Raw genomic sequence first — 23,033 nt, forward strand, 5'->3', positions numbered from 1 at the left:
CAAAGCAACACCATTCCAAAGGCTTTTCATGTCGCATTTACAAAATAAGCACTTAAAACCAATGTTCGCACACGAAATTCAATTTTTCTTTCAACTAGAAATCACTCTTTTGTTCAATAATCCATTAAAATAAATTTTTAAATTCTACATGCACGCTTTTCACACGCACAGGAAATTTTGACATAAGCAAGAAAGCGGATATCAAAAGAGAACAAAAGACCATTCCGGCGGCTTCTTGCTTATTTCTGCATAGACATACAAGCAGATATGGCAGTGTGGCAATAACAAAAAGTTATTCGAAAAAAATATAAGCAAATAGTATGTTATTTTCGTTATTTTAACTATTTAACATTATTTTAACACTCAAAAGAATAATCCGTTTATTTGAATATTAATTTCCCATTACAAAGCTTAAACTTCACCCACAAACGTTTTTTTATTGTTGTGTGAACAACACTGTTTCACACAAACACCAACACACGAACGACGACGAAAACGGCAGCGACTTTCCTCTGCTCGATGAAATTACACTTTCGTTGTTAAATTTAGCAACTTTTTAACTTAATTTAAGCTATTGCTTATTAATTTGACACATTTTTTCACGCGCAATTAAAAGAACGAACGAATTTGACAAACGCGACCGCGGAAACTGAAAAACAACGGAACTTTGGCGGAATGGCAGAAGGGTTGCCAGAATGGTAATGCAGTGCAGAGAGTATGCATGCATATTGCAAATTGCAATTTACTGAGGGTTGAGGTATTTAGTGCTGATTAAATAAAAAATTAAAATAAATTATTTAAATAGGTGTAAATAGTTTAAAATATATGTGGACGTCATATTTTCAATTGAAATTGAAATAGCGATTCATACTATATATATATGTTTTTAATTTGAAATTTTAATAAATTTTAAGGAATATAATATTTTTAGTCTCATTGTTGTTTATTTTTAACACACAATTGAATAATATTAAAGCATTTTAAACATTTTTATTAAAATAGATTTTAAATATTTAAGTGCTGAACACAAAGACGACGACACGACACGACGTAGCGACGACTGATCACAAATGTCGCTTTGAAGCCAGCGTCTTGAACATTTTGAAGACGGCAGCGACATATCAAAAAGCAATTTCATTGTTGCCGTACTAACATCTATCACTTCAATAAAATTTACATATTTAGTTTAAAGTGAAATTATTTACTTAAAAAATGTAAAAATGGTCGATTTATTTGTTTTAAATAATCGATTGTTATTATAAATGATATATCAAAGCTATTTTACGTTTCTGCTAGCAAAATAACGTCATACTTGTGAGAACTTTGAATAATTTTACATTTCACATGTAAGTGGCAGCTCTACAGCGGCCATTGTCGTCGGCAAAATTAGAAACATTTCTTATTTGGCGACAGCGAAGACTTCAACACTTTTGTGGTGAAGTCGTGCTGTTGCCAAAAAATCTGTGCCCATAAGAACGCGTGTATTTTAATATTTGACAGATGTCGCTCGTCGCTTGTCGTCTTCTATGTGTTCACCACATTATTTATTTGCATTTTATTATAAATAAATATTTTTATAAATAAAAATATGACAGCAAAATATCATAACACCCTGCAATTTATGTTTGCTACCATGAAAGCAACACTGCTCGTCACAAACCAAGAGAAATACCCGCCATATACCGCTGTACTCTCTTTTCTAAAACTCTTTGCTTTGCTTAAAAACGCTGCCGCAGCAAAAGCGCCGACTGGAACAATTTAAATTTTAGTTCAATTCGAGCGCTCAGTAAAATAAGTTGTGTTGAAATACACACGGTACAATTTGCGTTGAACCAGAGATAAAGAGATGTACAACTCTCATCTCACTGGAAGTGAGAGCGCAATATCAAACGTCAAAACCACCTAAACTTTGACAGTTTGTCGAGATGAAGAGGTTTTGACGTTTCGCAATTGGAAAAGAGGGACGGCCAGATTGAAATGTTGCCAAAAAATAATGCGGCGGAGACATTTATAACCGCCGTGCAAGATCACTTATTAGAACTTAAAACAATAAATATAAAAGGAAACGCGAAATTTTAAGGTATTTGAAAAATTGTTTTGTGATCTGCAGCAGCGAGATTTTAGTTTTCCATGGAAAAAAATATTATTTGCCAGTTGATACGTATTGATTTATTTTATTTACCACTGAAAGTTTGAAAACCGGTTGGTTTAATATACCATAATATCGCTAACCGAGATTTAAATAGTTATTATTTATATTAATCGTTAAGTGTAAAATAATTATTAGCCGTAATAAATGTTGGGTATTTTAATTTAAATGCCCAAAAATTTGTATTTTGTCTGATTTGGTAATAATGCAAAATGTTACAAAAAATGCAAATTTTCAGACGCTCTCACACTGGAATAAGTTGGACATCCCTTTATCCCTGCGTTGAACTATGTTGTAAAATAGTTACATGCGCGTATTTTTAAATATTCGCTGCAAAAGTTTTTCTGGCCACACTAAAAACGATTTTGACAATTAAACAGTGATATGAGTCAACCAAAGTAAGTAAATAAAACAAAAATAAAGTTACGTTGAATATTGCAAATTCTTCAAATCACTGCTAATTCTATGACGACATGGAATAAATGCAAATTCTATAAACAAATCAAACGGAAATTGACTTGAACTCGCGCAAAACATAATGTAAACACAACCGAAAGTCGCCGCGTAAAGGAAACAAAAACGAGAAATTAGCGGACGTGAGACAACAAATAAATTTTACGCTGTTCAAATTCTTGAAATAGCAAAGAAGCAAGCAAGCAAGCAAATAAAACGCAATCAGAACAAAGTCAATAAAAAGCCAAATCAGCGTATAATGCTGTGTGCGTGTAAACAAGCTCCAACGCTAATAACAACAACGCAACAAGCATTTCTGCACAATAACACAACAGCAATAAATACGTTACCTGTACGCGGAGCAATAACCGCTGCAAAGTAGACAATTTGTGGGTGGTAAAGTGTGCACGAATTCAGTAAAAGCAGACGCGTCTGCTAAAGAAAGTGTTCTGAAAGTGCTGTGAAATATATTGAGACACTGCCAAAAACCATTCATTTTATATATCTGAAAAATAGCTCACATAAAATAGCGACGGCTATAATAAAATAAAGTGGAGACACAATCCATTGCGTGTCCCTTAATCGCTGCTCCAGCGGTTGCATCAACACATTAAAGGACAACGAACTGTGGATTGACAGCTATTGATTGCACTAACTCCCAAATTGCTAACAATAAAGTGTAATGGCGCTATTAAAATTGGCTAGGTGAGTAGCTAGTAAAGTTGAGGTTCTACTAAGGTGTTTGAATAAGAAATATGATATGTGTAACGGCGAGTGATATCAAAGATTGTGTATGAAAACTAATTAACCTTCTAACATAGATTTCAAAAATAAAAAATTCAAGTAATGATTTCAAAATACTATATTAGGTGCTGGTATTCTAAAATATTGTCGGCATAATTGCCATTCCAATTAGTTGTGCATCACTGCATATCTTTGCTGACGCGCTAGTGGTTACATATGTATGCAGTTATATTTATGTGTTTTCAAATTTATGCAACGTATGTGTGTATGTCTGTTCTTGGAACGTGACTGCCGGCACATGCAACTCGTGCCAACAACAAAAAACAAAAACGCCATCAGCTGTCCAAGCCGGTCGCTCTCTTCCTATTCATATTTGTTGCAGCTTTGCAGAATTCTCTTTGTCTGCCAAGCGCATTGCCGGCTTACAACAACGTTTATCACGCGAAGTTAGATCTCTGCTGCTGCATTCCTGCTAACTGCACTTTTTGTGAATTTAGCTGCATAATTCCAAGTAAAATTTTTATTTAATTTGACAATATTCTCAAGAAATTAAAAATAGACGCTGACCAACTATTGTTCATAAGAATTTACATAATTTTCTATGCACATTTGGCCTGCAGAGCTTTTCTTGGAAGCTAAGAACTCAATAAATTTTTGGTATTTTAGTAAGGTTCCCACAAGACGAATGATTTCCGAGCCGTTAAAGTAACTGTCATCTCTCTATTGTTGTGGTTGAAGTGGCAGAAACCATTTCCCATATAATTCTGAGATATGCTGTCGAGTAGAAATCTTTTACCATTGCGATTACCTAAACCCGACTGACGCGGGAGAGGGCCTACTTTCTCTCTATAATTTGGAAATTCAGCTCACCTTTTTTCATATTGATCAAACAAAGTCTTCTTCGACTCTAAACAAAGAACACCACTAATTCTCAGTAAAACAACATTTTAATATCACTAAATAACCAAAGGATTGACAAAACTCATCTCCTTTATCGCAGTTCCATATGCGCCAACACGTCTAAGAGCGTGTCGCGTGTGGTTAATGAGCCATCCCATGACTCTTCATACAATTTGCAGCTGTAGATGCCACAATTGATAAGAACACATTAGCAGATTTAATGTAGAACACGCACAAAGCATGCAATAAGGCTGTGAACATAGTGGAGCGAAGGGTAAAGACTGTCCTTACGGAAGCCGGTTCTGCGGTACCAGAATTGACCCGGACTTTATTCGGCCAAGGGCTGCTCTTTCGTTGACCTACTAACCACCCTACACACCAAACTCCCGCTTTCCTTTGCTTCGAACCTGTCGAAACAGCTCGTTTTAAGGGAGCCCTGTCGATTCCCGTCGGACAATTAACTCAGTAGCATTCCTCCAATTTACTATGTGTATTGGGGAATGCATTTCAATAGCAACAATAATTAGTCATAATTCGAAGAGTTAAGTAAAGAAAAGTTCCGAGTTTTCAATCAAGAAGTAACGGCTCTTTTGGTCTTGGCTGATTGTTTTTTTTTGTAAATTCGCAAAAACGGGATCAATTTGATCCAACTGAGGATTCTACTCCATACTTCAAGAGCTTGACTAGATGGACAGTTATCTCCGACCTTACTAAAGCTCCCGCTCTTTTATTCGTGAGAGATCTTCAGGCTTGACTTGACATTAATAACACTTCCCTTTTAATATACTTCACTCTGCGCTTATCCTAAATTTCCTACCATAATTAACTGTTCACCCTACACCCATTAGTGTAGTCTCACTTGTGCGTCACACAACCCATCAACCGGAGATGAGCGGCGTGACAATTGTCATGTGAATGGGCCGCCAATTTCGCAGCTGTCTCAGCTTAGTCGGGCATGAACTGACATTAAACTTTTATTTGTTTAGCGAAACCCGTTAGTATAATTGCAAGCTGTTTAACAGTTGAGTGGGTGGCATTTGTACGCCCAACTGTTAGCTTTAATCACCTGGTTTCACTTTTCTGTTGCACGCGCGTTTAGTTCTTGTCATATTTTTTATCCCTATCATACTAACTATTTACTTATCATTTTCATTGTAATTATTGTAATTTCAACAGCGTTTTGTATTCTACTAAGCGTTACGCTGCGTGCTAGTGGCCTCGGTTCGTTGGTCAGTGAACTCTGTCAACAGTTTAGTGCTAATAATCGTGGCAAATAATATTTATTTACTCGATCTCCGTTCACTTTTTTACTGAGCTCTAAGAGTATTGAGCCGCAACGTAATTGATATTGTATTTGAAAATTATAAATTGTAATGAGTATTGGTAGTCAATAGTTGAAAAAAAAGATCTCGCGATTAGCAAAAAAGTGCTGTAGGTCCTCGAGAAGGCGTGGATAATGTGTATTATACGTAAAATCTTTGTAGGTTAGGTTAGAGTGGTTGGTGGCTGGTAAATTTAAAATTCAAAATTTTTATGTTACACTTCGAAAATGAGCGAAATCGGTTTACTATTAATCCACTTTACTATTTACTTCCCATATAACATTATTTTAAATTCTATGAAATCCTTATTAATTTATGGTATAAATCAAGATTCAATCTGAATATGTATAACTTTGCAAAAATATAATGCCTGCAAGGTGTGGTACTTCCAACTTAAGAATTATCGGAAATGGTATAACTTTTCAAGACCCAAAACAGAATATAAGATATCAGTGTCTGTGACTAATTTGTTACTAAAAACGTCGGTTAATCTCTGAGATATCTTAATGAAATTAAGAGGGCGTCTTCACCGACAGTAATGTAGTCTGACATCGAAATTGCTTAAAATCGGTTCAAAAACTATAGTAGCTCCTATATACCCAATTTAAGGATTTTCGTAGATCAAGTGGATTTGATGCCGGACAAATCGGTAAAATTGTGAATATCACAATATAATTTCGTAGAAAAGTTCCTTATCATAGTTTAGTTTAATATCAAAAGAAAATTCTCTATCGACCTTTCCTTATCCCCAAGTCTATTCAGTATCATACTTAACGCACATGAAGACGTCATTACCGTCAACAACATGATTTTGCGCATTTAATAATTTGCATACACCTGTATCTGTATGAGACATACGCCAATTTGTTTGGGTAAACAAACGATATTCGTGCTGGAGACACACCTCCCTCAGCTGAAATTATTATTAATAGAAAATGAAGAAATACTAAATAAGTAAAACTTACTATTCACACACATGTGCATGACATGACTGATGACAAATGAAAACCAGTTATGAGACTTTGTGTGTCATTCCAAGCATGTTTACTAATGCATAATATAAAGTTGTTTACCTAATAGTAGAAATCTACGTATGTACATATATGTTATTAGCTCGTCTGATCACATTTATTGTTGTTGTTGTTTCGTTTTATATTTTACTTCTTATTATGAGCACACCAGCTGCTGACAGCGCAGTCAAAAAAATTAGCATAATTTCAGCAAAATATGCCTATACGCCACAATGGACCCACAGAGAGACCGCAGATATTGAGGCTAATGCAGCAGTGGTCGCATAATAGTGGACTGCGCTGCGCGTCAGTTGACTATTATGAACCTCCGCCCCCAACAACACGAACACTCGACTGCAGCCGTAATTTGTCTTTATTGTTGTTGCATGCAACTAAAAATAGCCACACTCACGAGACTACTACAGCACATAAAACAACAAAAACAACATAACTAACAACAATAAATTTTTAGTCAACAATAACAATTTATATTTACAACAACTTACAACAAATTCAATTTCACTTACTCGTCAGCAATACGCACTCGGCGTCTGCGACAATTACCGTTACACACACTTATGCCTATGTACAAATGTATAATTGCGATGGTGAGTGGGTCTGCTGTTGCGCTGCTTCCGCCAGTTTGTATGCAAAATGCAGCTTCTTGTCCACCGATCCCACTTTCAATTGGTTGTTGTTCGCATTCTTACTTTAGAATTTTGTTGTCATTGTTGTTGTTGTGACTTATGTAGTTATTTTTTGTCCGAGTGTGATTACTTTGGCCTCAGTTGACCCGCTTTTAATCAGTGACCAGATTTACAATAGCGTGGGCCGTTGTTTGCCATGCGTTGAATGCACGGATACTCTATGAAAGACACTGATAGTGTGGGTTTAAGAGGGCGTTTTGAGTGGTATTTCATTTCATTAAATTTCTTTACAAAAACAAAAACCTTGCCGAGAGGCTTATCAACCCATTGAAATCAATATTTTGGTGTGGAAAAAGACATTCCGCCGAGGTATACCACGGCTCTTCAACTATTAAAGAAATGTTTGACTACAATTGGACCAAGCATCTGGAATCATTGATACAGAGAAAGTGATAAACACGAGGCATTCACGTTGTGCGATCCTGAATGTAAATGAAAACACCGCGAAAGAAGGGCTCTCTTCCGCAAAATAATTTTCGATTGTACGTACGAAGTTATTATCATAATAATAACATATTCTCCATGTTTGGACCCCATTGAATGGGTTGAAATTGGTAGTTTCAAGAAGTTTAAAAAGTAGAAATTATTGAAAGTTTCCGTTCTTCCATCAAAAATCAAAGACTAACCCAGATACCCTTATTATCCAGAAATATACATACATATAATTATTCAAGTAGACTATTAATGCACGAGTATTATTGGTTAATAATGGAATTAAATGCATGAAATTTTGATAGTCCATGAGTAGGCTACATTTGAGGAAGCCTTACAGTTCAAGGTCAAATGTGATTCCAACAATAGGACGTTACACTTCGGCGCCATTAACGATATAATACCAGAAAAGTTATGATTATTTCTCGATTACTAGGGTCTTACGAAGGGAAACTAGATCGATGCTCAAAGGATTTTAATGGGAGCATTAATATTTTGGTGACAAAGAGATGGTCCTATTAGCTTCAAACCGCTTCTAAATTACTGATGGACTTTAATAAGAGGCTTTTCGTATTCCCTACTATTTTTTTGATAATTATGTGTCAGATCTGAGGCTGATCAAGTCTTCAATTAAGCATGTATAGAAATTCTAATCGTCTAAGTAACGTTTTCTTTGCGGTTTGATGATTAGATTTTTTTGTTGTTGTTGTTTTAACGATTATTTAGCCTTAGTGGAACGGAAAGCATAAGTCTAGTTGTCGGGGGGACTCGTTGCATGCAGGGCATATGTACTGTATGTCAGGGTCTAGGCTCGATAACTAAGAGTTTAACCTGCTACAATATCCAAATGAGCAGATCGTACGGTCCAGTATCTTTAGGCCATATAAATTAATTTCCTATTGGTCAATTGATTCTTATTAGATATGTGATTGCAATTTCTATACGATTTCATCATCGTCAAATTAAAATCTAAATTACCAAAATAAATATTTAAGTTTCGCATTTAATTAGCAAGTGATTTGCAAATTCCAAATCACTTAACGTGTACCGAGGCTAAAAATTTGATGCTGAAGAACCAAAACGTGTTAATTGTCAAATCATAATGCGCAATAATCTTCTAAAGAAGGCAAATATATCGTGATGACGGGGGGAATGAATGAGAAATGAACTTCGGAGCTCTCGCTCCGAAATCGTGCAATCTGCTCCGGAAAAGCGACCACCACATTCGCGTCCACGTAACCGGAAGTTAGTAATGTCGACCACAGTCAATTCGCTTTGCAAAATATACGCAACATACATAAGTGAAAACCCCATATGTTTACTTGAACAGTGGACAGAAAACCAAAATACCCTATTTAACAACTTTTATGAATGAAAGGGAAGGAACATCAATATCAATTACATGAAAAATAATGTTCTTGAGACTTACTTATCTTGTTTTCTTCATTCAGATGTTAAGTGCATACAAAGTAAATGATAACTAAGGGTCTTTCATAAAACATAGAAGATATGATCTAATTATAAATGCATTATCTCATGTCCTTCAAATAAGTGCAATAATAAAACAAAAATTGAGATAACAAGAAAAATAAGATATCATAGTAATAAGTAGGAAAGATCAACAATAAAAACAATGTGAAGAATCTTCACTGTTGGAAATTTGATGAAATTTCTATTATGATTTTGAATTACCATCCTTTCCTTTGAAAAGAAATATTTTTCCTAAAAAGAGAACCATATTGAAAGTGATGAGGCCTAAAGCACATAGAATTAGACATTTTATATTCTACACATTATGACGCATAAATCCAGCGATTGTTTCACAACAGACGTTCAATCGAAGATAATAAATTTGTGTGTCTATAACTTCCCACACCCCTAGACACACTGCCCCGAAAGCCGGCAAGTTGAAAATGGAAATCTTTCGCTCTAATTGAAATCTTTAAGTCAGAATCTATGCATAGCTGCGTCTGGCGCGCTGTAACCGAGCCGAGCCGAGCTGGAATCTGAAATTCTGGTCAAGTACAACGCGTTCCGCCGATGGGCGGCGGGTTGGTTGCGGTGCAGCTTGTGGCGTAGCTAATGTTCTGCTGCTAGCCCTGCGCTTGGCTTTTGTGTTTTTTTCTTTTCTATCAAGTAACACGCTCGCACATAAACAAAACCGTCACAAAGCGGTTTATGTCGGTTATGACCTGACATCAAACCCAAACGTTGTTTGCTTGCCGACTTGCTGTTATTGTTGTTGTTACTGGCGGTTTTTATTGCTACTTGCACGAGCTTTTGTTGTTGTTATTACTTTAGTTGTCTTGCTATTTTTGTTGCAGTTACTGCATGTGTTGTTGTTGCTGTTGTTGTTGTATTATTTGTTTTTTGTTGTTGTTTTTACTGTACGCTATTTATGGCTGATTTCCATAGTCGCCAGAAGCGTCTACGATGCCGCACCATCTTCGGTCAATAATATCACCACCCCAAACCTACCGCACCGCAACGAAGTGCTGCTACAACGCAATTATATATCAAAGGAAGCAATAACAACAAACAGCTGATGATCTGGGGTGCAGGCGGTTGACGTAGATTTTATACTCATATGTAAATATGCAGCCGCGTGTATGCACTTGTAAGAATGCATTTGCCTACAACGCTATAAGCCATTCAAATCTTATATTTTTGTTTTTGCTTTAAATAGTGAATTATGGAATGTATGCAGCGAGATTGGTGGCAATTAGTCGCTGCCATGGAGGCCGATAAGTGCATGTACATGTATGTAAGAAGCAATAAGCCTTTATTGAAAATTAATTCTAGGAAGCAAACAAAGCGCTCAGTCTGTGCACTTTCAGTGGCGATAAAGATTATACAAATATAAAAAATCTTTAAATAAACATAATTTCTCTTTGGAATTTCATGTAATCTAATGCCGGCAATTTGTATTGCACTTTACGATTTGCGATATGAGCGCATTTTTATTTAAATTAAAAAGAGTAATTAGAACCATGCACCTTAGGTGGCTGTTGAAATAATGGACACGGTGTCAGGATGGATTTTCAAGAAATATAGGCGCTTGTGGTTGTTCAGATAAACAAATGAGTGGCGCTACTGAAAAGAAATATAAATATACTATTTATAAATTTAATTCTTAACAAATAAAAAAAAATTACAGTAATTTTATTTATTTTTAATTTACTTGTAAATATTAAATATTTCAAAAACAAATTTATTATTTTAAATATTTATTTACAACTGCATATGAATTTTTCTATTTAATTTTCTAATTTGATTCATAACGCCTAGTAAACTATTTGATTTTTTATTAGTCATCCCTTAAATATTTAATGCGCTCTTAAGAAAGAGTAATGAGATTTAATACTCCTCATACGCCACTACTATACTCTCTCTCAATTTCTTAGCGCATACATGCAACCCTGACACACAGCTGACATTAGTTTGACATTTATTTATTTTTTTGCTTTGCACTTCGTGCGCCTTTTTTGGTTTCGCATATTAAATATTTTAAATATGAGTGATTCTAAATCTACGCTTATAATAAAGAATATACCAAGATCCATAAGCGATATAACAGCTATATTGCCAACAACACCGAAAGAAGTAAAATCATTTGGACGACGACGCATGCTGCTCACTTACGAAAATGAACAAGCCGCACAAGTGGTATTAGAGCAACTACAGCAATTGGAGATTACAGCTGGTAAACAGCTGAATGTTGCCTTCTTTTGCAAGAATGAAAAACCTGCGCCAAATACTAATATTAAGAAAGCAACAACATCCAGCAAAGCGACGCAGACCAAGTTACAAACAAGCAATGCGGCGTCGCTGCCACAAATCAGCAAGTACGTGTCGAAGCTTTATGCCTGTGATGCTAAATTGAATTTTGAACAACCGCCACCGCCTTATCTTAAATATGCTTATCCGCGCATTACACCCGATATACTAGATGCCATTAGCATTGCTTTAATGAGTAATACACGTTTCTACACACAAGTGCTGCATCTGATGAACCGCATGAATTTGGAACCACCATTTGGCGCTAAGCCGGCCGGTGTGTGTTTGAGCAAACTATGGCCACGTGATGTAGGCACGCAAACTGCAGAAGAAGAAGTCACAACTGTGGCTATGGCTAAAGCAAGTGATATAATTACTGAAGAAACTGAACTATTTGCCGACAAATCGGAATCCGAATTAGAATCCTCCGAGGATGATGAAGAAAAATCAAACAAACCTCAAGTAACAATGCAACTAAAACGCAAAGCAGCCGAAGCGCTTGATGTGCAATATAAAAAGAAGGCACGCCAACTATTGCAAGCCACACTGCAACGGCAAAAACAAGTTGAGTCCACCGCCAGTGTTAGTAACAAAAAAAGTTTGCCTCAAAACGTATTTGAACAGCCAGCAACGCTTAGTAAAACAAGTAAAATCGCAGTGAAATTGCAACCAAAAAGTGTCTCACAAACCGTTGAGCCAATTGTGCTGCCCACAGAGCTAAACACAACGCGTCTTACAGCCGAAGAGTTGCAGGCGCTCCCGATTTACAAGAATTATCAAATTGGTTCGCCCAGTAATAAATTGTATATTAAGAATTTGGCTAAAGATGTCAGTGAGGAAGATCTAAAAGTGCTCTACGCACGCTTCGTAGCAGTTGATAATTTGGAAATTAAAGTCATGCAACAGGGGCGCATGAAGGGGCAGGCATTTGTGACATTCCATGGGCTAAGTGAAATAGATGCAGCAGCAGTGGTGTCGAAAGCTTTGACGGAAACCAATGGTTTTGTGTTGCGGCAAAAGCCGATAGTGGTGTGCTATGGCAAGAAGTAGTGAAATGTAGGCAAAGCAAGCATTGTGTTTTTATTTTATTTTTAGTTAAATTGTGTTTAATATTCTGAATAGGTGCATGTGTTTATATTTTTATCTAGTGATCTTGATTTTGTGTTTAAATTTGTTTTTTTTTTCTTCTCACTTGCAGGAAACTCCGACTGCTGGAAACCTTGTACGTTGATGGACACGGCGCTGACAAAAACAATGTATCTAGTAACTTAAATAAGCAAAGTAAAGCGCAGTTATCAACACAACGTTACAAATATTTGATTTGCATCGATTTCGAAGCGACTTGCTGGGTGGATCAAGCGCCACCGCAATGGCGTGAGTCCGAAGTAATAGGTAACACACACACAAATACAAATATAAATGCCTTTTTATGCTTTTTTAAATATATTGTTTTCCTCCCTAGAATTCCCAGCCATATTGGTGAACATGCAGACGGGTAAGGTAGAAGCTGAATTCCATAAATATGTCATGCCAATTGAATCGCCGAAATTGAGTGCTTACTGCACCGAACTGACCGGCATTAAACAGCAGCAAGTCGACAATGGCATACCATTGCAAACGGCCATTATGATGTTTCAAGAGTGGTTGCGCAAGGAGTTGCGTGCACGTAATTTACAACTGCCGAAAATGTCCAAAGATAAGATGACGGGCAATTGTGCGTTTGTCAGCTGGACGGATTGGGATTTCGGTATATGTTTGACGAAAGAGTGTCAGCGTAAGCGGCTGAAGAAACCTTCATATTTCAATCAGTGGATTGATTTGCGCGCCATTTATCGTGCTTGGTATAAATATAAACCGTTAAATTTTGCCGATGCCATATCACATGTCGGTCTCGCATTTGAGGGCCGTCAACACTCGGGCTTGGATGATGCACGCAATTTGGCGGCACTGGCATATAAGATGGCTTGCGACGGTGCACCGTTGGCGATAACTAAAGACCTCGCGCCATTTCAACTCAATTCGAATTGTATGCTATAAGTTCGGGTGTGTGGTGTTTTTGGAGCGCGTGTGTGTGGTTTTTATATTTGTATTCCTCGATTTTATGCATTAAACTAAGCGATAGCTGTTAAATGCATGCACTTTTTGTAAGACTTAATGATAATGAATTATTTATATTATTGTTTTTGTTTTTTTTTTTTTTTTTATAATAATTGTCATTCACGTTGATTTGAAATTCTGCGTGTTTTTGTATGTATAATGTGAAAAATGTAATAAAAAATCGCTTAGAAGTAAGTCGCGATACATATCTGCTACATTTGAAATGTATCTTGAATACAATTTTAATTTTTTTGTTTCGTCCTTTTTATAAAAAAATATTTATTTACACTGAACTACTTATACATATATTGTGTGAAATTGGCGTTAAAGTGCTTATGAAATAGAAAGAAATATTTTTTAATAAGTTCAATATAACTTATATGAAATAAACAAAAAGAAAATGAAGTAAAATTTTGTTAATAAATATTTTTTAACATTTTTCTTAAAATATTTTTTAAATTTTTTGAATTAACAGTATTTACTTTTTAATTTTTTTTTATATTTATTTAATTTATATATATATATTTTTAATTTTTATATTTTATTTTAATTTAATATTTTTTTTTTTAATTTTTAAACATATATTTTTTTCTCTTTTCTATTTATTTTTTGTTTTCTTAAAGCACAACTACATGCATTAACTTATTAGTGTGCACATTAATTTAAGCATAGTAATGGTCTAAGATACTAAAACAGGGTTTTTAGAGACGAAAAACTGCATTTTTGATACATATATATTTTATAAGCGTGAAATAATAAATTATAACGGTACAATAAATGTACAACCAAGTTGAATTATATAAAAATAAATTGTTTTTTAATTGAGCTGCACATGCAAGTTAGTAATTAGACGCAAATTGTTAAAGGTGTTGGTTTGAAAACATGTAGTTGTTGTAAACAGTTCAAAACTGCTCTGAAAAATTTTTAAGTGGTAATGATACAGAATGGTCGAAGTTGATTCGCGGAAAATCGGACGAATTCTAAAGTGGCTATAAATTATAGTAAATAATGAGCTATTTCGACAAAGTCTCTTATGCTAGGCACAGAGATCTTAGATGAGACTGATAAAACTTAAAAGGTAAAGGGCCTCCCGTTTGATGACCTCGACGACAACTAGCCTTATTCTTTCCGTTTCAGCTGGGCTGGATAATCGTTGAAACAACAACAATATGAAACTGATTAAATATTAACAATTGTACGATTATAGTACTAGGCGATATGGTTAGGATTTTGTTTTTGTTTTGGATGTTGTCGGTTACTTTTATTTACAAGAAAAAAAAAAATAAAGAAACTAAAAAAAATCTGTTTGCCGAAACCCGGGATTGAACCGGGGACCTTTAGATCTTCAGTCTAACGCTCTCCCAACTGAGCTATTTCGGCAGATATAATTTATTTGTCAAATGTATATTTTATAACGAAGGGTTGCATTTTGTTAGTAGATTTTACTTAAAAAAATAATTCATTTCAACTACATATGGGCATTTCCGTCAGAAGGTCCACCACAAACAAAATATTAAACATTATTAGAATTACAAAGTTTTTGCATATTTAAATTTATTTATATTAAATTATTTTTAAACTAATTCTTAACCAATTACGAGATATACCAAAGCCAAGTCGAATAGGAGCTACTTTTCTCATTTCGATTTTTATACTGCATTTGTTCTTTCGGCAAAATTGTTAAAGAAACATATCATGTATAATTTTTTGCTTTGTGTAAAACGTTTATAAGGGTACAAAGAGCATAATAAAATGCATAAGAAAGCATGCGATTGCAAATAACTGTAAGTTTTTACTCTCTTATTATCCCATATTTTAATGTCCCGTGCGACATCAAAAAACAACACTTGCTCCCACTGCATCGCAAATACCCAAATTTTGGGTATAAATAGTAAACTTTTATACAATTAAAATAAAAAAACCTTTTTCAAAAATCAGAAGATTTGTGGTTTTGGTAACTACTTAAAATTGGTCACGTGTGACATCGTAAGTGTGGAATTTAAAAATTGAAAATTATTTTTTGTCTTATAAAATTGAATTAAGTATGTAAATAGATACATTTACATTAATTATTTACATATGAGCAAAAACCGCACATTAAATTCCACTGAAATAGCTATTCAAGTAGATTTTGGCGAAAATTATAGGCTTACAAATCAAAATAAGAGTGCTCATTTTAACAAGGTTATAAGGAGAAAATCGTTTGCTTTTAAAAGTGACAAGTTCACGCATGACATATTATTTTCTTGATAAATCTCTTAACTAAAATTAAGAAATCCTTTAGTTGCTTTTCTAAAATATTTATTTTTTTAAGATAACTGCTTTCAGTTTAAAATCAAATTTACATTATCAAGCCTGGTTGATTTTATAAAATAAATAAAATACTCTTCATTAGAATATAATTTGTTTGCAAGGAGCCGTCGATGGAGTGGGAGCAGTTATCAAAAGGAAAGTCTAGCAGATAACGAAATAAAAAATTTGTATACCCGAGGACAGCATTTTCTGAAAAAAAATTTTATTTCATATTCATAATACTATTTTCATTTCATACTATAGAATTTTTGTTGTGATTCTCGGTGGAAGTTAGTTCAAATAAATAAATAAATACATTTACTACTTTTTTAAGCCGTTTTATTGGACTTTTTGTTAAATAATCCCGTATTATAACAACAAATTCAACATAAATATATTATGATGGAAAAAAATGTCTCGTGCGAATGTGGTAAATATTTAATTAAAACAAGTAAGGAAGGGCTAAGTTCGGGTGTAACCGAACATTTTATACTCTCGCAATTTATTGATGTAATTTTATAAAGACAACACAATTCGACCCATATATTCGGCATAAAGTTCAATAGAATAACGAAAATCATCATAAATAGTATATGGGGACTGAGGTAATTCCTAAACCGATTTCACTCGTTTTCACCACCAAGATACAATGTATCGAAGACTATACGATCACTTAATTTAATATTACTTATAATTAGGTATATAGGATCTGGGGGAAGTTATGACCCGATTTTTACCATTTCAGGTACAGAGAGAAACTGTTATAAGAAAAAAATTCAGAGGGAATGAATTACATTAAAATATCTGAAGGATTTACCTATATTTTCGGTGAAAAATTAACCTTAGGCACTGAGTTCTTCATGTTTGATATCAGGGGCCTTGAAAAGTCATGGTCCGATTTTGACAATTTTTCCACAAGTGATGTCACAGCTCAAATACAGTATTTGTGTAAAGTTTTATTCCGCTAGCTTCCTTATGAATACATTATAAAGTGAACGAATCAGATGGAAATCAAAATTGGGTTATATGGGAAGTAGACGTAGTTGTGAACCGATTTCGCCCATATTCCACCCGTGTCATCAGGGTGTCAAGAAAGTGTTATATACCGAATTTCATTGAAATCGGTCGAATAGTTCTTGAGATATGGTTTTTGACCCATAAGTGGGCGACGCCACGCCCATTTTCCATTTTGTAAAAAAATCTCAGTGCAGCTTTCTTCTGCCATTTCTTATGTAAAATTTGGTGTTTCTGACGTTTTTCGTTAGGGGGTTAACCCACTTTTCGTAATTTTCAACCTAACCTTTGTATGGGAGGTGGGCGTGGTTATTATCCGATTTCTTTCATTTTTGGACTGTATAAGGAAATGGCTAAAAGAAACGACTGCAGAAAGTTTGGCTTATATAGCTTTATTGGTTTGCGAGTTATATACAAAAAAACTTATTTGAGGGCGGGGTCACGCCCACTTTTCCAAAAAAATTACATCCAAATGTGCCCCTCCCTAATGGGATCCTATGTTCCAAATTTCATTTTCATAACTTTATTTATGGCTTAGTTATGACACTGTATAGGTTTTCGGTTTCCTCCATTTTGTGGGCGTGGCAGTGGACCGATTTTGCCCATTTTCGAAAGCAACCTCCTCAGGGTGCCAAGGAACATGTGTTCCAAGTTTCATTAAGATATCTTAATTTTTACTCAAGTTATCGCTTGCACGGACAGACGGACAGACGGACAGACGGACGGACAGACATCCGGATTTCAAATCTACTCGTCATCCTGATCATTTATGTATATATAACCCCATATCTAACTCTTATATTTCTTGGTGACACAAACAACCGTTATGTGAACAAAACTATGATACTCTGTGCAACAGGTTGCGAGAGTATAAAAACCATACATTATTTTTGGATGAAATTCATAACATCTTTAAAGGCGATCAATGCGCAACATTTTACAATCAAAAACATTTGAATATTCCGTTTGAATCGTCGTCCCCAAAAACGACTTCCATTTTTTGTCCCGTGCGAATGCCTCGGTTTTTTTTTGCATATATCTTGAAAATGAAACCCGTTCCAAAATCAACCTTAACACTAAATGTAGAGCTAATGAAGGGCTATTAAAAAATCCTACTGTCAAAATTAGAAAACATTTTAGTTCATATATTTTTTTAGTTGAAAGGTGTACGATTGTCACGTTCGACATGCCGGAAATGCCCATATGTATTATATGTTCATAGTATCTTATGATTAGACACCATTGCAAGTTTCTGCATAAACAAAGTAATTTTGCTTGTAAAAGGTTTGTATATACAGTTGAACTTCCATAAGTCGAAGTAACTTTAACACTTGAATTGGCAATATGTAGAAGTCAAATTTCATAACTCGAAATTCCATAACTCGAAATTCTATAACTCGGAAGTCTCTCTAACTCGAAGCTTTTTTGTAGCTTATAGTGATTCGAGTTAGGGAAGTTCAACTGTACATATGTATGTATGTACAACACAAATCAGGAAATAGTGTCTCTAAATTTTAACGATAATTATCGAAAACTCTTTCCTTTTATATTTATTTCATGAATTTTTCACAATTTCCTTTCCGTAAACGTCGTAAAACATGGTTTTTGAAAATAACAGTAGATATACCTAAATATAGAGGTAAAAGAGCATTATAACTTGGTTCAATATAATCAGTAGAGTTGAGAAATTCATCATTGTTGGTATCGCCGAGCTTAATCACATACATTTTGTATACTTGTGTAGTATTGACATAGAGTTATGTAAAACAAGATTTGTACCTATTATGTTACCTATTATATATTGTGTACTCCTCTCTTCACAGTGTCGCGTCCAGCCAATTAAGTCTGATAGTTTTCAAGTTTATAGTGCTGAGGCAAAAACTGCTCATGGATTTATGGATTTCAGTGTTTTACATTTTTTTCTGGTGTGTATTAAGCAGTCAAGCAACAAATGCTGTGGTGTTTCTAAAGCAATGCTTACTTCATATCTAAGTTTTTAGGTACCACAACAGAGAAGATATTCCATCATAAAAGCATGAAAACCGATTTATTCAAAAAATATCCGATTATAAGAAGTAACAATTGCTTTCATGAATTGCTAATGTTGAGAGTGTGTTCTTAGTTCTTTTTTTCAGTGTTGGGTTGACAAAAGCGCTCTCTGGCGCAATGCATTCATCCGCCGAAATAGCTCAGTTGGGAGAGCGTTAGACTGAAGATCTAAAGGTCCCCGGTTCAATCCCGGGTTTCGGCAAGCACGAATTTTTTGTTTTTATAGTTTTTATTTATTATTCTTCTCAATTGTTACCATTTCACGAAACGAAGTGTAAAAAATTCTTATTTTCTCATTATTGGTTATAGAATATATGGCTGTTTATCAGGGGGGAAACATACTTAGACTATAAGACAAAGTCCTTTGTGAAGCCATTGTATTGGTAATATCTAAAATAAATGAAATTTTCGATAATTTTCAGATTTTTTTTCTCTGTGAGTATATTTTCCTCATATTTGTAATGAAAAAACTTAAAGATAATCGAAAACAAAAAAATTCAAAAACTATTTTAAAATGTTTCTAAAAATTTGAAAAGAAAGATTTTATAAATATTGAAAAAAAAATTTTGTTTGCCGAAACCCGGGATTGAACCGGGGACCTTTAGATCTTCAGTCTAACGCTCTCCCAACTGAGCTATTTCGGCAGATGATGAGTAGTTGTCAGATGTTAGTTTTATAACGGATTCATTGAAAAATACTGGCATTGCTATCAATATATCTATTATATAATATTCTATGGACTATGGTGAATATAGAAATCTGGTGTTCGTCCATTTCTACACACATATATACATATGTATAGCCAGATTCCTATTTGTTATTTATAGAGACCGACCGATTAATCGGCCCTGGTATCGGCATCGGCCAGTATCGGCCACAAAATTCAGCACTGGTATCGGCATCGGCCATATTTGGCCGATTCTTAGCCGATTCTTTCCACTTCTTTCGGATTACACCAAAATATATTTTTCTTACTTTTTTAATTTCTTTAAATCATAAAATTTGAATTCTTCGGTTTACCATATAAAACACAGTGATTTACATTTGACTAAACTAATAAATCACCACGATGATAATTTAAGTCTAGTATAAAGAAATTCCATAATTTTGTATTAAATTGAAGGTTTTATGTAGCACTGGTAGAAAGATTCGATTTATGTCAAATATGTACAGTTTTGTTTAACAACTTGTTCAGATTTTGAAGATAATGTCATAAAGCCACTATTATAGAAGCATTCGTAACTAGGAAAGTCTATTTTTAAAAGTTCGCCATAGACAGGATCACGTATTAATCACTTGGTGCTATCCTGGACTATAAGGTGTATGCAAAATAACCTGCCAAACAAGATTCTAAAGTTTCTATCGAGTCACTATCACTATGTGACGCCTTTCACAATGCAAGTATAAATGACAAAAGTCATATCTTTGAAAATATCGGATTATTTTTACTAGACCTACCATTTTCGAATATTGGCCTTAATGCTAATACTTGTCTTTAAGTAATTAAATGGCCTATTTTCAATCATTTTTTTTCTATATAAACAATTAGTTTTTTTAATTCAAACTTTTTTTTTGTCTTATAGATACATATTAAAAGAATAATTTCTGAAATTTCAAAAAAAAAAAAAATTAAAACTCCTCCATTGAGACGTCATTCCGGTGACCCCTCGGAGAAACGGTGCATCCGCGTCGTCAGCATAACTCTTGACAGGATCATCCAAAATGAAAAAAACAAAAATAAGTGCTCTAGGTAAGACCATAAACTCGTGCTTGAACAAAGGAAAGACAAAAAAAATAAAAATTGCTTGACATTTTTTTTTAAATAGTTGTAATTTAAAAAAGAACTCGATCAAGCACGAGTAAATTTATATATATATAACCCCATATCTATCTCTTATATTTCTTGGTGACAACAGGTTTGGTTTGTATTTAACCTAAAAAAGCAAATAAAAGACCATTATATATATTTATATATATAAAGTATATATTTGTTATTTATATTTGTATTATAATTATAATTACAATTTATTAGTTAATTTATATGTATATTATTAACTTAATTTTGTTTATGCAATTATTTATAAAAAATATTTCTCATTATTAATTTTTTGTTGTTGTTCGTATAAAACTAAATTACAATATATTATTAATGTTTTCCTAAAAGTGTTCTAACACTAATCGTGACTAATTTCAACTCGTTGTTTTAAAAATAATTTAAAGCGCGAGTCGAACGACGCTTGCAATGCAGTGTTCTTTTACATACATACATATTATTATATAGACGAGTATAATTAAATATGAAACGAGAGTCCTAAAACGTTACATAGATACAGTGAATAGAAGGTGATGAAATTTGATAGCTAAAAAAAATGTTTTTATAGTTTAAAAAATGTTTAAACTAATTTAAAATTTGAAAATATTTTAAATTTTCAAAAAAATTTAAAAATTTTTTAGAATTTTCAAATATTTTTAAAATTTAATTTTCTTATAAATTTATTTATAAAAAATAAGTTTTTTTACATGATTTTTTTGTAATTAATTTTTTTTCTCAAATAATTTAAATCAATTTTTTTTAAACTGATGAAATTCAAAAAATTTCGATAGGCACGTGGAAGTTATTTTTTAGTAGCGAAATAGCTTAAAATGAGATTTCGCCGCATAGGAGGACTAATCATAACCTTTTATTAATTTTAAAAATTCAAAGGAAAATTTTTTAATTATTTTTTAAATAAAAAATTGTGTGTATATATGTATGTATATATACATTTAATAAGTGCTTTTTTTACTTCAATATATATTTAATTTGCCATTTTCATAAAAAAATTTGCATTTTTTGCAAATTTGTGATTTGAGTATTTTTTTCATTTCACTTAAAATTTTTATGAGTTTTTTTTTTTTTTAATTGTATGTATGTATTTAAGCATAATAAGTGCAAATCTCTGCACTTTTAAAGCAACAAAACGCGTTAGCTATTAAATAAATTTCATTTTCGTTTCTAACCCCACTTATTAGTGTTTACATATTTTTAGTTAATTTTACTTTATTTATTTTTTTTCATTTTCAGAAATTATCTTCGCATTTTCTGCTCCTTTTCATTTTCTTGTTTTAACCTTTTTCCTCCCGCCAAACTGGTTTCTCTTCTACTTGTGTATCACTTAAAAGTCTGGATCGTAGTCTCGCTGGTAACGAGACGCTCGACTCGCATGATTGCTACCGCTACCGCTATTGTTGTTGTACGTGTACATTTGATGCGCATCCGCAAAGGCATCAGGATACTGATGATATGGGTGCTGATGCTGTGACATCGTGTGTTGTTGTTGATGATGCGGTTGTTGTTGCTGATGATGGTGGTGATGATGATGCTGTTGCTGCTGGTGATGACTGTTATGATGGTGGCCGCGTTGCAATGAGTCACCCTTTTGTGAGTAATTAGTTTGCGTATCGTATAGATAATCGCCGTGACGTGTGGAACGCCAACTGTCGTAGATGTTGGAACCGTTGCTGCCATGTAGGGAGTTGGTGAAACGCTGGAGGGGGTAAGATAAATTTTAAAATACTTAAGTGCTGTTGTTGTAATATAAAAATAACGAGAGAGAGTTTTTAAAGTATTTCTAGAGAGGTCACGTTCCTAGACCTGATATATGTATATCCTATAAGCCCCTTGTGTAAATCCGACTGCGTTATCAAGATCAAATCTAATACATTTTAAGAACCGATTAGATAAATATAGTTCACCTCCAAACTAAGGAGTACTGTCTTTCCTGACTAGGGACTTAAGAAAGAAGCTCCTACCGAAGTAGAATGCATAAAGAATTGGTTACTTAGAAATTTAGAATCAGGGTGTAGGGATACCGCCGAAATTTAATAAAACCTTTAGAGCAGTTTTCTTATTTTCGCTTTTTTATAAGCTAGAAACCCCTGATGGTCATCTAATTGTGAAATCGGAAAGTCGGAAAGGATACCAACTAAGTTGGATAAAACCTATAGATATATTTATCCAGACACGACAATTGACGAATTGGTCTTTTGCAGAAAGCGTGATCCTGAAAAATATGGATCATCTTGATCACCATAATAAATTTATTGT

At 33.9% G+C, this 23,033-nt stretch overlaps 2 protein-coding genes and 3 non-coding genes across 13 annotated transcripts in view; 2 read left to right on the forward strand and 3 right to left on the reverse strand.

The window, feature by feature from the left end:
- The first annotated feature begins 1,710 nt into the window (after positions 1-1,710).
- On the forward strand, positions 1,711-14,420 carry LOC105210744 (ERI1 exoribonuclease 2). 4 transcript variants are annotated; one of them, XM_054233609.1, is made up of 4 exons: positions 1,711-1,823; positions 2,428-2,547; positions 12,693-12,886; positions 12,957-14,420. In XM_054233609.1, the coding sequence occupies exons 2-4, from the start codon at positions 2,534-2,536 to the stop codon at positions 13,529-13,531; spliced, it is 783 nt and encodes a 260-aa protein (XP_054089584.1). In that variant the 5' UTR covers positions 1,711-1,823; positions 2,428-2,533; the 3' UTR covers positions 13,532-14,420. The 4 variants fall into 4 exon arrangements, with proteins under 4 accessions (XP_054089584.1, XP_054089582.1, XP_011180185.1 ...); XM_054233607.1 differs by lacking the exon at positions 1,711-1,823 and having other exon boundaries at positions 2,434-3,307; XM_011181883.3 differs by lacking the exons at positions 1,711-1,823; positions 2,428-2,547 and adding an exon at positions 11,070-11,562.
- A 478-nt stretch (positions 14,421-14,898) lies between these two features.
- Trnaf-gaa (transfer RNA phenylalanine (anticodon GAA)) lies at positions 14,899-14,971 on the reverse strand. Its single transcript has one exon. It is a non-coding gene; the product is annotated as a tRNA-Phe (tRNA).
- A 4,104-nt stretch (positions 14,972-19,075) lies between these two features.
- Trnaf-gaa (transfer RNA phenylalanine (anticodon GAA)) lies at positions 19,076-19,148 on the forward strand. The gene has a single exon. It is a non-coding gene; the product is annotated as a tRNA-Phe (tRNA).
- Positions 19,149-19,517: 369 nt separating this feature from the next.
- On the reverse strand, positions 19,518-19,590 carry Trnaf-gaa (transfer RNA phenylalanine (anticodon GAA)). Its single transcript has one exon. It is a non-coding gene; the product is annotated as a tRNA-Phe (tRNA).
- Positions 19,591-21,699: 2,109 nt separating this feature from the next.
- The window catches only part of LOC105210743 (uncharacterized), a 102,590-nt gene continuing 101,256 nt past the window's right edge, over positions 21,700-23,033 (reverse strand). For all 6 annotated transcript variants that reach the window (XM_011181882.3, XM_011181881.3, XM_011181880.3 and 3 more), the window contains exon 9: positions 21,700-22,473. In XM_011181882.3, the coding sequence (XP_011180184.1) occupies positions 22,102-22,473 (372 nt within the window). In that variant the 3' untranslated portion in view covers positions 21,700-22,101. The remainder of the gene's footprint in view (positions 22,474-23,033) is intronic.

The sequence above is a fragment of the Zeugodacus cucurbitae genome, chromosome 6 (genome assembly GCF_028554725.1).
Source record: "Zeugodacus cucurbitae isolate PBARC_wt_2022May chromosome 6, idZeuCucr1.2, whole genome shotgun sequence".
Lineage (NCBI taxonomy): Eukaryota > Metazoa > Arthropoda > Insecta > Diptera > Tephritidae > Zeugodacus > Zeugodacus cucurbitae.